Below are 14,175 nucleotides of genomic sequence, written 5' to 3'. Positions count from 1 at the left end.
TTGTGTACACACTGCCTCACACTGCCTCACACTGCCTCTTTCACACACAAACACATCGGTTCGTTGCTGTTAACCAGAAGATTCATATTTCACTGGAGCTTGGAGGAGAAAACAAAGTATTTTGTTCATTATTATAGATAGATAGATAGATAGATAGATAGATAGATAGAGAGAGAGAGAGAGAGAGAGAGAGAGAGAGAGAGAGAGAGAGAGAGAGAGAGTAATGAGTGTGTTAATCAGGACCCAGGCTTGAAGCTTCACCTCCCCTAACACACGCCTGTTACATTTCTGACGTGTCAACAGCTACTGACTCGTGGCTCATTCACTTCAGGTTGCCTGATTGACATATTTTACCCCATTTCACCTTATTTCAAATTTAAACTTAAATTTAAAATGTTATTTGTCATGTATACAATCATACACAGTAGGTTATGTAGTGAAATGGTTTTTGACTGTTTTTGCCCTTTACGGTGTTTTGGGATTTAAACGAAGACTGAGATGAGTCCTGCTCAAGTTCACTGCCAGTGTTGCTCTGTACCCTGAATCTTCTTCTGATCGGTCTGAAAGCTTTGAGTGAATTATTTATTACAGTTCTAACTGACAGGTTTATGTTAACAGACTAGTGTTAATTTCGTCACCTAATTTTAATTTAGTCTTAGTCTTAGTCTTGGACCAAATGTCCTTGTTAGTTTTAGTCATATTTAGTCATTCACATATCTTTTTTTGTTAGTCAAGTTTTAGTCGACTGGAGTCTGATCTCACTAATGATCTTGTAGCTGAATGTATTTAACACAAATCCCCACAGATACGCTACAACATCAGGTGTGGAAGAGAAAAGTGGAGCTCATTATAACAGGATGAGATGTTCAACATTGGTCAGGTGTCCACATACATTTAGCCATATAATGTAGATTGTAAAGCTTTTAGATGCTTTACAAGTTTTTATAGATAGATTAGGATAGATAGATAGGTAGATGGATAGATAGATGGATAGATAGATAGATAGATAGATAGATAGATAGATAGATAGATAGATAGATAGATAGATAGATAGATAGATAGATAGATAGATAGATAGATAGATAGATAGATAGATAGATGGACGGACGGATGGATGGATGGTGGATGGATGTGTTACATTGGGCACAATTCAGCTAGATTTTTAGGCCAAACACAAACTTTTCCTTGTGATTGAGTTTTATATTTAACAAATGTTTTATTCTATACGAATATGTTTATTTTTCATCCAGGATGTTCATTCCTGCATTTTAATGCTTATTGTTTATACAGATTTAGGAAGGTTAAAATTGTGCAATCTGGCAACCACTGTTCAGCGAATGGAGAGCAGAGGAGACTGCACAGATCCATCTTATTTACACAAAGACAGAGGTGCGGAGAGAGAAAGAGACAGACAGACCGACAGACATACAGACAGACTGACTGACTGAGGCACAGAAAGAGGAAGATAGAAATAGGCAGTGGAATAACCGAGTTTCTCCTGATGGAGACCCAGAACAACATCTGGGTCTCTGTCCTGCTCCTGCTGGCTGTTTTACAGCAGAACGTCACTGCAGGCTGTAACACTCAGGTACGTGTGTTTATTAACAACCAGCTGTTTATAACATTTTTATAACACTGTATAGTCTGGAAATAAGACTGTTGTTAAGAATAACCTCATAGTTACAATATTAACACTACTACTACTACTACTACTACTACTACTACTACTACTACTACTAATAATAATAATAATAATAAGTATTACAGATGTTTTAGAGTTTCCCCCCCATTATGCCTGATGTATTAATTGCTGTAATTAAAAGATGAATGAGTATAGATAATTACATCATACAATTTTTAATTAATGAACTAATCTTGAGAAAAAGCAAAGCTGAAGTATGACGATGCTTGGTGTAAATGGTGTCATCTATCTATGTATCTATGTATCTATCTATTTTTTTCCCTAAAACTTGTGCACTATTACAGTGTCTAAAGTCCTGCCCTTCACCGCAGAAGTCTAACCCTTCATGCCCAAAATACCCCCTAACCTACTAGGTGGTATACTTTAAAGGTATTTAAATTAATGCTAAAGAAAAATAATTACTTAATGGACTTTTATGGGGTTAAAGGTCAACATTTGTACTTTTACCCGACATTTAAACCTTCCCTGGTAACAAGATACAAACAAAAGAGTAGTGGATACTAGGATGAGTGGATTCCTGGATAACATACCTGGATATTAACAGACCAAAAATAGAAAGAAATTCTTCAATTCTTGAAATTCTTAAAACAAACCTTCAAACATAATTCTTTATGGATAAAACATCAGGTCAGTATATGAATGATGATAATGATTACTATTATTATTATTATTACTATTATTATTAATAATATTGGGGGCACGGTGGCTTAGTGGTTAGCACGTTTGCCTCACACCTCCAGGGTTGGGGGTTTGATTCCTGCCTCCACCTTGTGTGTGTGGAGTTTGCATGTTCTCAGCAGAAGGTTCCTGTGACATGATTCATCCCAGTATCTGTATTATATCACAAAAAATGTCCCCACTGTTTTTAAGTGAGGTGATGAGACATGCCAGATATTGCTCAACTCTGAAAACATGGACCAAAGGTTAACCTTCTGCATGTTTGGATACTCTTTCTGTTTGTTTTTCAGAAGATATCACATGATTATTTAATGAGTGGAAGTGGTTTTAAATACAGTATGACGCAATCCACGTTAGAACCATGATTATTTCTGATAGTGGTGATGTGTTTATTTTAAGGTATAAAACACATTGTAGAACAATCAAAAGGTCTAAAGGATGGTCCGTTATCTATACAGAAAATCACCTGTCACGCTTGTGCTTTGGAATAGTGATGTCAAACGTAACGTCTGTGATCGACCCTAGAGGCCTCGTTTGTGGGGGTATGCTGGAAAAAAGAAGTTATAATATGACATATAATTCATTAGCAAGCTTAAAATTGTACATTAGAATGATGTCTCAGAGCAAATCTTGTTAGAGATTTAAGCACTTATGTACGTCGCTCTGGATAAGGGCGTCTGCCAAATGCTGTAAATGTAAATGTAAATGTAAAAAAAGGAAGGAAGAGTGGAGGGGGTGAATACTTACGCAAAGTTGACTTTTTTTTTTGTAAGTAATATGGTAAGCTATATAAAGTCTCCCTTCCACTTCTATACGATGGCGTATTTCATGTAGATTTATGACCTACAGTATAATCCCATTCAGATGATACAGTTAACATGCCCCATTTGATCTGGCACCACTTGTCCTTGGACTACGTGTAATATGGCTAATCAGCGTGTAAGATACAAGTGTGACACAGTATTTTTCTGGACAGATATGTAACACGGCAGTGGACGACTCCTTACATGAGTATGGAGCGAAGACCTTGACCGAAGGTTTGCACATTCCCTTCCGTCAGTATGCTGGGAAGTACGTCCTCATTGTCAACGTGGCCACCTTCTGAGGACTTACCTTGCAGTATTTGGGTAAGAGTTTCAGACACTTTGAACCATGTGAACCTTATACCAGGATGCTAGATGTCAATATTTGAGCAGATGCCGCTGGTATTTGATTAGCAGTCATTCTTTCATTGCTTTTCCTTATCATGTAAAAAGACCAAACAAATATAGGATAATAAAAAAAATCCATGTTTTTTTTTTTTTTTTGGGGGTGGGGGGGTGGGGGGGATGGTGGCTTAGTGGTTAGCACGTTCGCCTCACACCTCCAGGGCTGGGGGTTCGATTCCCGCCTCCGCCTTGTGTGTGTGGAGTTTGCATGTTCTCCCTGTGCCTCAGGGGTTTCCTCCGGGTACTCCGCTTTCCTCCCCCGGTCCAAAGACATGCATGGTAGGTTGATTGGCATCTCTGGAAAATTGTCCGTAGTGTGCGAGTGTGTGAGTGAATGAGAGTGTGTGTGTGTGTGCCCTGTGATGGGTTGGCATTCCGTCCAGGGTGTATCCTGCCTCGATGCCCGATGGCGCCTGAGATAGGCACAGGCTCCCCGTGACCCGAGAAGTTCGGATAAGCGGTAGAAAATGAATGAATGAAATCCATGTTTTGTTCTCACTCAGAACTGAATGCACTACAGGAGGAACTAAAAGATCTGGGCTTCGCAATTCTCGGATTTCCTTCTAACCAGTTTGGGAAACAGGAACCTGGGGAAAATCATGAGATCTTGCCCATACTAAAGTGAGTATCTTTGAGCTGAGTTTTTAGCCTGTACCTAAACATTTAGGAAGTGTCACTGACTTGAGGAAGGCATTCACTCAGCAGTTTTTAATCAGAAGGCAGCTCGGTAGCAGGAAGATCCATTTCACAACTGCCATGTGACCTTGTAGAAACATCTCGGTGCTATTTCACCCTTCTTAAGCCTAGAACTGAAGCCTAGATTCATCACTTCGTAATTACTGTTATACGAGAGGCCGTGGTTTCCTCAAGCTAATACTTACTCTCTCAACGCTTACCTACTTTAAGGGTGAAATTTGCACATCATTACTCAAACTCAAAAGGTAACCAATTAGCCAAATCTTGTTTCTTGTCTAAAATGTGCTTTTTTAGGTTTGGAGCAACAAGGCAAATGTTGCAAACAAATACGGAAGGCTTGTTATTGCTTAGAACACCAGGCTTAGTAATCAGAACACCAGTATGAGAGATAATCCATAGAGAAAATTACTGTATACTCCAAAAGAAAAACCCTGTATTCTTTGCCCATTAGATAGACTGGCACCACTGTTCTCACCCTATTCCCATGTAATGCTTGGTGCCCTCTCCATCCAAATCTTTATCTCCATGCTTACATCACCACCACAGGTCTAATCAACATCCTGATCACTACTCCATCCTTGCCCAGTGCTAATGTGTTCCAAGCCCATCAGCATATTTTGGCCAACCATTTCCCTGCAAACCACATCTCTGGCCTGATCGCCAGTCTATACTCCAAAACAATTCTTATAAGCACTGTTTAACGCAGCACTTTGCAGTTCGGGCGGTCCGACTAAGCTGGGAAACCCTACCGCCTTAACTAGGTCCTCCAAAGAAATAAAAAATTCCGCTGCACAAAAGGCTGTCAAGTGCATCTAGGAGAATAGTGCGGACATGCTTCACACCGCGAGTGGCCATGCGGCCGAAATGAGAGAAAGACGTGGTCCGTCACTGTCTGGAGGATAACTAGCCAGTTGATAAAACGCGCGTCTGTGAGAACTGTAAGTGGACTTATGTTTTGAGTTTATTTAAGCCTGTTATTGTATTAGTCTATAGTTCTTGCAAATTTAAAGTACGTTAGCTGGTGATTTTGTTGTTTGAGTTCCTAACCTGCTAGCTAGGTTGCACGTGCCTGTTTTTAATAATTGTTAAAATTAGTAGTACAGAGTCTGTGGTCTCTCACAAAGAAGCCCCGCCCCCGGGCCCCGCCCAACCCTACCGCCTTAACTAACAATTTTCTGCGGGAAACCCTGCTATAAGGATTAACAAACATGGAAAAATAATTTTCTCAGTGAATATCTTGTCGATTTAGTTAGTGAAAGATTCTTTGTATTAATCATAAACAGGAATTGACTGGGAAACCGGATGTGTGCTGTAGAACCTGCAACCCACCTGGTTGTCTCACCTTTAAAATCACATTATAGCATCGTTACACATATATTGTGAAGATCTGTAATGTACCAACGATTACAAGCGATATAATAAATGACGGATCATCCACCTCACTACGACATGGTCCGTCTGTCTTTGAGACACAGTTTCTTTACTTTGACATGGAATTTCTCCGGTTGCGTTCACAGGTATGTCCGTCCAGGCCAAGGATTTGTTCCAAACTTCCAGCTCTTTAAATGCGGCGATGTGAACGGCAAAAACGAACAAAGTGTTTTCACTTTCCTGAAGGTAATGAATGACCCATCTGGTAACAACCCCCCAAATTTAGAGCTTAAACGTCTTTCATTTCACAGAAGTCCCGGTCCTAATAGCTTGAAAAGAGCACAGTCATTGCAAAGCTACAGAAGGATCTTTGCCAGACAGCTGCAGAAAGCTTTTCATATAGTAAAAGCAAAAGTGCAAAGTTACGTTTAATTCATCAGCCAGAACCGAGGCTTTGATGCATTTAAAACCCAAGCTGGTAGATTGGATCGGAGTTCAATTAAAATGGGATTAACGTAATCCTTCTTTATGTCTATTTAGAATGCCTGCCCACCTGTCGGTGACAGCTTCGGAAACCCCGTCGGCAGGCTGTTTTGGGAACCGCTGAAAGTTACTGACATCAAGTGGAATTTCGAAAAGTTTCTGGTGGGCCCTGACGGAAAGCCTCTGATGAGGTGGTTTCCAAGGGTGAACGTTTCCGAAGTCCGGGCCGACATCATAAAACTCATCAAAGAGCAGACTTCCAAAAACTAATTGACTCCAGAATACAGAATTATTACCCAAACTCAACTGATACAAATATTCTTAAAATATTGAGATATTTGTATCTTCAAAAGTCATACGTATAGAAGAAACCAATTTAAAATGAGTAGAAGCATACTTTAGAGGTTAGGGGTTTTTCAATCCCACACCTTCAGGACCAAAGAACTGAGTGATTTCCACTAGAACATACCTGATTTAACACATAAGCTGTTTCAGGCATGTTGAGTTTAGGGAACCATTCAGTTACATGAAGTATCGTAGCCCTTCAGGCCCAGTTCATGTAGAACAGCTTTAGATTTAAAAAAAAAATTCCTTGAGCGAGGCAGGTAGGAGCATGGAGCACCGTGGTGGTTCTCGAGACCTGGGCATGTTCATGAAGCTCAGGTTTAAAAGCAGGATTTTCTGCAAAGCCTGATTGGAGACTGGGGATAAGAGCAGCTCTTCAGTGCATTCAGGCTGCTTGGTTCCACCCAGACATGTCTGGTTCTCTAGACTGACCCATCAGACCCTGCTCCTACCTGCAAGGAGATCCTGTCAATAAAGCATTAAAGAAAAGCTGATGTTTTGTTTTATTTACCTTCTTTAGAAAGATCAAATTTTTACACTGAAGAATTCGACTCTTCCAAGTCCTCTTTTGAGACGTCTATTAATTCTATGTACCAATGAATACATGGAATTGATGTAAAGATGAGGGTAAGTGGGAATCCTCCACTATCATGGTTGGTGAAAACACCACCAGTCAGGGTAGAAGCCAGTATAGACTGAGCTGTTGATTCATGTTAGCAGCAATGTGCCATCCTTAATCATGCTCCTTTTCTATACGTTTGTCCTGACCCTCGTCCTTCTAGTCTGTAGCCTGATGCCTTAACTACTGACCCGCCAAGTCACCTTCACCTTACCTTTTCTACCCCTGTCCCACTGCACATAAACACTGACCCAATATGTAGATGAGAGCTTGAAGCAGTGTAAAATTTGTGAGATATGTATCAATATGTAATAAATAACAATCATCGGTTAGGTCAGTGGGGGGCACGGTGGCTTAGTGGTTAGCACGTTCGCCTCACACCTCCAGGGTTGGGGGTTCGATTCACGCCTCCGCCTTGTGTGGGGAGTTTGCATGTTCTCCCCGTGCCTCGGGGGTTTCCTCCGGGTACTCCGGTTTCCTCCCCCGGTCCAAAGACATGCATGGTAGGTTGATTGGCATCTCTGGAAAATTGTCTGTAGTGTGTGAGTGAATGAGTGTGTGTGTGCCCTGCGATGGGTTGGCACTCCGTCCAGGGTGTATCCTGCCTCGATGCCCGATGACGCCCGTGACCCGAGAAGTTCGGATAAGCGGTAGAAAATGAGTGAAGATTAGGTCAGTGTTTAACTGGCATAACTTGTATGAAATATAATATGCAAATATTGTAGCCCAGTGGCTAAGGTGTTGGACTACAAATTGAAAGGTTGTTAGTTTGATTTACATGTCCATCAGAATGCCACTGAGCAAGGCCCTTAACCCTCATTTGCTCAGCTGTCACTCTGGAAAAGGGCATCGGTCATATTCCATAAATGTAAATGATTTCATATGAACGAATCATGAGCAGATTGTTCTCCCCTAATGATCTTAAAGAAGTAGTAAAACATTAGAAGTAAAAAAAAATGTCAAATTTTTCACCCAAATAATGTTTACTTCTTTTCTAACCACACTTAACGTAGTAAACTAGTGCACAGAAAAACTTAGTAGTTATTTCCTGAAAATGTACAAATAGTGTATAACGTACCTTAACATAAATAAACCTTAAGGATCACTTCAAAAAGTTCCACCTCAGAAAGACACACAATAAAGGCACAAACAAAGGCACAAGTACCAATACAAAGTTTCTTTAATTCCCTTTTAAAAGGCTTCACGACACAAAATCGACAGTTCACACTTCTTGCTGATAGACCAGACTGTGTACCAGAGAACCTTCACTTCTGATCAATAAACCACGCTGTAGACGTCAAGACATTAAGAATATATTTATTATGATCAAATACAAAAAAGATTCACGAGATGTGCTTCTGCCTGATTGAAGAAGGAAAAAAAAAATCTCTCGCTCCAAAAAAGCACGAAACTACGTTAAATAAAAGTGAAAGTGCCGTTCAGCTCACAAAACATTTCGACCTCTACGCACTCCACACACTGGTAATCGGGTTAGCTGTTTCTACTCAACACACATTCACTAGAAAGGCCTGTCCAAACCTGCTCGTTATTATATTTACAATATCATAAACGCTGCGTCGTATTTTTACAGCAAATTTATCTTGGGAGAGTTGTTAGAAATGGAGCCACGTACATGTCTCAAACTAGTCGTGTCACAGAAAGAACAATCCAAATGATCGGAAAACTCCATTTTTGGACCCGGATCTTCGATGGATATTAGTGATATCTCTGCTGAAATGATCTGCACTAATGCTGCCTTCAAGTCGGGTCAGAAATATCGTACGTACGAGCGGAGACTCGTCGCGATGTCGTGACTACAACTTTATTATTATAATTAATAATAGAATTATTAATTATATAATATATACATTTTTTTTTACTATGTGTGTGTGTTCTTAACAAAAAGTCACGGTAGGAACGTGATCGTTCACGTGAAGATATTTTGCTCTCAGATCGATAGCTGTTTGTTCGTTTCTTTTCTGCGAGGCGAGAATCTTCTTCGATGTTAGATACAAATGAAATAAATAAATAGAAACAGAAGTTCTCTCGTGCCACCCGTCCCCTAACACGCACACGCTTGGCGTCGTAACCGTCGATCGTGTGAATTTCCGACGAGGACCTGAAGGCAGCATAGAGCAGTGAGTATGAACGAGTGCATGAATGAATAAATGAGCTGCTCTTATTAATAAGGTCATTATAATTGTTTTATATATATATATCTATATATATATATCTATATATATATATATTTTTTTTGGCCCACTTCAAAACATCTGGGATATATAATGCAGACAAAAGCAATACACAATAGAACGACATGAACCACACACCATCGTCACTACTGAAAAAAGGTCGTAAGAATTTTGAAACTGCCGTCGGTCAGAGATATACGTTCAGAAACCACTAACTAGAACAGAACAGAACAGAAAAAAAAGAAGCTTTACTTAAACTTTAAAACGGGCCTTCGAGGGATCGTAAGTTTGTAATGTGATTAAATATCGTATTAAATATCAGTTACAGTAATTTCGCTAATTTCGGTGAAAGTATTACACGTAATGGATGTTAAGTCCTTCGTTGATACCAAAAAACAATTAAAAGGTATAATGTCGTATGAATAAATAGAAGTACACTGTTCTGGGGCGCAAAAGGTTTTCCGAGACATTTTAGCTACAGAGTTACGGGACAACACTTTCAGCTTTCACCTCGTCAGCCTATGGGGTGGGGGTTTAAACACTTCGGAAGAAATAACAAGGTTTGAATTGAAAAAGGAGGTTTTCAGGGGGAAAAAAAAACAAAGACACACACACAAACACACACACACACATTTGCTTTCAGTTAGTTTCAGTAAATAAATAGCGGTGGTGCTTCACATTAACGTTCCTGTAACTGGGCGCTAATCGCTACGTTAGTTATGACCTGAACTTCAGCATTAACACCGTGATATATAATCGACAGAATGTTTGCTAATCGATGAAGGAAGGATTTCATGGCAACACGGATATATGCAAATTAAGATCTTGTTTGGGAAGGAACGTGAGCTTAAGATGGAGTACGGTTAAGAGTTTATTAGTGCTGAAGCTTTTAAGGTTTGCTAATGTAACGTAGTAACGCAGTAACTAACATCCGTTAAAGGAACGTTAACATAAAAGCTTTAACCGTGGGGGGGGGCCTTGGGGGACGACGACAAAGCAGGACGCTTCAACAGGAATTTCTCTTCTGGTCCTTGTGATGCATTATTATTGTATAAAGCAGTTTCCACCTCTAACACACACACACACAAACACACACACACAAACACACACATCAGGGGAGGTGAAATAAAGGATAGTTCACACCATGCCAGAGAAACTGCATCATGCTACTAAGCCACGTGCCGGTGGAGAGGGAGGATGAAGCGCGTTAGTGCTTTGCAGAGTCCATGTTCTGACGCTCCCGCTTCCCGAAACCTGCAGCTCCTGCTTCTGCCGAGAACAAACACCCCATTACACAACATACACACCTCTCTACACACGTTACAAAAACTCTCTACACACCCACAAACATACCCCCCCCACAGACTAAACGGATATTCTCTCTACACACACACACACACACACACACACACACACCAGATATTCTCTCTCTCTCTACACACACACACTCTAAGCAGATATTCTCTCTCTCTCTCCACACACACACACACCCTAAACAGATATTCTCTCTACACACACACACAAAACAGATATTCTCTCTCTCTCTACACACACACACTCTAAGCAGATATTCTCTCTCTACACACACACACACACACACACACACACACCCTAAACAGATATTCTCTCTACACACACACACAAAACAGATATTCTCTCTCTCTCTCTACACACACACACACACACACACTCTATGCAGATATTCTCTCTCTACACACACACACACACACACACTAAACAGATTTTCTCTCTCTACACACAAACATATTCTCTGCACCACACACACACACACAGCTCTGAAAGGATCTAATGCTGGCTGTGAATTAAGTCATAGTTTCTATGGTAACAACTTGTGACGTACACTCAATAACGAATGGATCACTAAATGTCAGATGCACGAGAGGTGAAGCTGTAAGATTATGTTTATCTTCAGGTTCCTCGGTTGTAGCTAGAAATGTAAGTAAAAATGTGGGTTGTTGGTTTATTTAATCGATACAAATTACAAGCAAACTCTGTGGTGCAAGAGGAATAAAACACTACAGGGCATGCTGTTATAGGAAAATAATCATGTGACGGGTGACAGGGTCAGACTGTTTTCATGTAACAGCACGTCTTTAAGTGTTTTATTTAGTCTCTGATGTGCTGCTATAGTTTCCTTCTAATCAAGTGAAAGTCTCATTTAGTTTAAAAAAAGCTCTTTCCAAATTTGCATGTGCGCGTGTATGTGTGTGTGTGTGTGTGTGTGTGTGTGTGTGTGTGTGTGTGTGTACCTGTACTTTCTGGTGGTGCTCTCGCTGCATCTGTCTGTACTCTGGGGCCTCGTGGCTGTGGGAATGATGTCTGCCAAGGAAAACCCTAAACACACACAAACACACACACAAACCCAAGTTACTAATGTGTGACGTAAATCTACTGTACAGATGACACGGAGATGCTGACCGATCAAATCAAGTGTGTGTCATGTGTTGATGGAACTCAGTGGATTATGAAGTGTTGAGCAGATTAAACATTCCGTATCTCAGTATCTCAATCATACTTGGTCTGAAAAGACATGTCACTGACACATCTCTAATTACTGCTACACTGATAGTCTTCTGAGGAAGAACTTCCTGCTCTGATGATTAAATAAATGGATTAAGTAGTTTTGTGTTGTGTGTGTGTGTGTGTTTTGTGTGTGTGTGTGTGTGTTTTACATTTGTGTGTGTTTTGTGTGTGTGTTTTACGTGTGTGTGTGTGTGTGTTTTACATTTGTGTGTGTTTTGTGTGTGTGTTTTACGTGTGTGTGTGTGTTTTACATTTGTGTGTGTTTTACATGTGTGTGTGTTTTATGTGTTTGTTTTACATGTGTGTGTGTTTTGTGTGTGTATTTTTGTGTTTTATGTGTTTGTGCGTGTCTGTGTGTGATTTATGTGTGTGTTTTACATGCGTGTCCGTGTTTCACACGTGTGTGTTTTACGTGTGTGTGTTTGTGTATTTCACGTGTGTCTGTGTGTGTTTTACGTGTGTGTGTGTCTGTTTTACATGTGTGTTTTACGTGTGTGTGTGTGATTTATGTGTGTTTTACGTGTGTGTGTGTGTGTGATTTATGTGTGTTTTACGTGTGTGTGTTTTACGTGTGTGTGTGTGTGTGTTTTACGTGTGTTTTACGTGTGTGTGTGTGTTTTACGTGTGTGTGTGTTTTATGTGTGTGTGTGTGTGTGTTTTACGTGTGTGTGTGTGTGTGTATGTTTTACGTATGTGTGTGTTTTACGCGTGCGTGTGTGTTTTACGCGTGCGTGTGTGTTTTACGCGTGCGTGTGTGTTTTACGCGTGTGTGTGTTTTACGCGCGTGTGTGTTTTACGCGCGTGTGTGTTTTACGCGCGTGTGTGTTTTACGCGCGTGTGTGTTTTACGCGCGTGTGTGTTTTACGCGCGTGTGTGTGTGTGTGTGTTTTACGTGTGTGTGTGTTTTACGTGTGTGTGTGTTTTACGTGTGTGTGTGTTTTACGTGTGTGTGTGTTTTACGTGTGTGTGTGTGTATTTGCTCTCACAGGATTAACAGGCTGGAAGTCTCGCCCCTGTGCAGCGCTCAGAGTGGGCATTCTGGGAGGGAAGTGTATGGGCCAGCCCTCGAGCTGGTGGCCCACCTGTACGAATGGGCCGCAGTATGGTGGGCTCAGCGGTCCGTTAGCCGAGCCGGAGGTGGGGTCAGACGTCCTTCTCTCTGGCTGCCCCTCCAAAACACAGGCACAATAAAAGAAATAAATACACAATACCAACAAGACCACAGCTTAGATTTTAGGTTGTGTTTTTCCTCCGCGATCTGACTATGTTAAACACATCCGATCTCTCTGTACAACAGTATTGAACACTGCATTGTTTGTATCAGAGCTGAACTGCATAAACAAACATGGAGGGGGGTTCTGTAATCGAGTTTCTAGCAGCAATACTTTAGTTTAAGTAGATAAAGCTGTTTCTACTAACTGATGTTTTAAAATAATTTATCAAATTTCTGAAAGGGTGAAAATAAAAAATTTCGTCCTAATGATCTTATAAAAATCACCACAAGAGTCTAAGGAGCTGAAGCAGGGTTTTTGTTTGGAATTATAATGACGTTAGCCACCAGAGGGCGCTGCTGCCGCTGTCGTGTTCTGTAGTACCTGCTTATTGTGTTGCATCTGCAGTCGTTCCAGTTTACACCGCTCTGCCCGCTCTCTCTGACACTCATTTTGGGCCTGATGGAGCTACACGCAAACACACACACACACACACAGTAAATTCACTATAGCATACACAGTACAGTCTACTAGCTGCATGCGTTCAGATCTCTCTGATGATCTGTTGTTAGTTCTGTGTGTTTGTGCTTGATGATTACGGAACCCGGCCCTGACCTTTACTAGTCCTCACCATGCACCTGACGCTCACTCACTAATCATTTACTACAACCTGAAGGATATACAATAAACACTTCCCGATCTAATCGCACTGCTCATGCGTAAAGCCGCAGGTTCTAAACCCTCGCTTTTGGAGAAGCTCGTATCCTGCAGTTTTCACGCACGCACGCACGCACGCACGCACGCACGCACGCACGCACGCACGCACGCACGCACGCACGCACGCACGCACACACGCACACACACACACACACACACACACACACACACACACACAAATACTAATTCATGTCATGCGTGTTTCATTAAAAAAAGATGGTTTTTGACAGTATTATAAATGAACAAAGCAGTAGGCTCGTCAACAATAAAAATGAGTCATTAAAAAAAATAGAAGAATAAATAACGGAAAATATGACGTAATTTCCTAATAAATGTAGACTTAAAATGTTTTTTTTTCTTGAACAATTTTAAAAGAAACAATAGAAAATGTATCATGTCTCATTTAAAG

The 14,175-nt window shown here is 40.8% G+C and overlaps 2 protein-coding genes across 13 annotated transcripts in view; one reads left to right on the top strand and one right to left on the bottom strand.

The window, feature by feature from the left end:
- The first annotated feature begins 1,385 nt into the window (after positions 1-1,385).
- gpx3 (glutathione peroxidase 3) lies at positions 1,386-6,972 on the top strand. The gene is made up of 5 exons (XM_027163490.2): positions 1,386-1,588; positions 3,357-3,507; positions 4,092-4,209; positions 5,802-5,901; positions 6,196-6,972. Exons 1-5 carry the CDS (start codon positions 1,502-1,504, stop codon positions 6,406-6,408), a joined length of 669 nt encoding a protein of 222 aa, XP_027019291.1. The 5' UTR covers positions 1,386-1,501; the 3' UTR covers positions 6,409-6,972.
- A 1,431-nt stretch (positions 6,973-8,403) lies between these two features.
- The window catches only part of tnip1 (TNFAIP3 interacting protein 1), a 28,877-nt gene continuing 23,105 nt past the window's right edge, over positions 8,404-14,175 (bottom strand). For 4 of the 12 annotated variants that reach the window (XM_047819147.1, XM_047819146.1, XM_047819156.1 and 1 more), the window contains exons 15-18: positions 13,434-13,517; positions 12,825-13,010; positions 11,565-11,649; positions 8,404-10,563 (exon numbers count right to left, since the gene is read on the bottom strand). In XM_047819147.1, coding sequence (XP_047675103.1) covers positions 10,502-10,563; positions 11,565-11,649; positions 12,825-13,010; positions 13,434-13,517 — 417 coding nt within the window. In that variant the 3' untranslated portion in view covers positions 8,404-10,501. The remainder of the gene's footprint in view (positions 10,564-11,564; positions 11,650-12,824; positions 13,011-13,433; positions 13,518-14,175) is intronic. The other 8 variants (XM_047819148.1, XM_047819155.1, XM_047819149.1 and 5 more) reach the window with 7 other exon arrangements.

Source organism: Tachysurus fulvidraco, chromosome 10 (genome assembly GCF_022655615.1).
Source record: "Tachysurus fulvidraco isolate hzauxx_2018 chromosome 10, HZAU_PFXX_2.0, whole genome shotgun sequence".
Lineage (NCBI taxonomy): Eukaryota > Metazoa > Chordata > Actinopteri > Siluriformes > Bagridae > Tachysurus > Tachysurus fulvidraco.
Note: the sequence above shows the minus strand (reverse complement) of the source record. Positions and strands in the feature narration are given on the sequence as shown.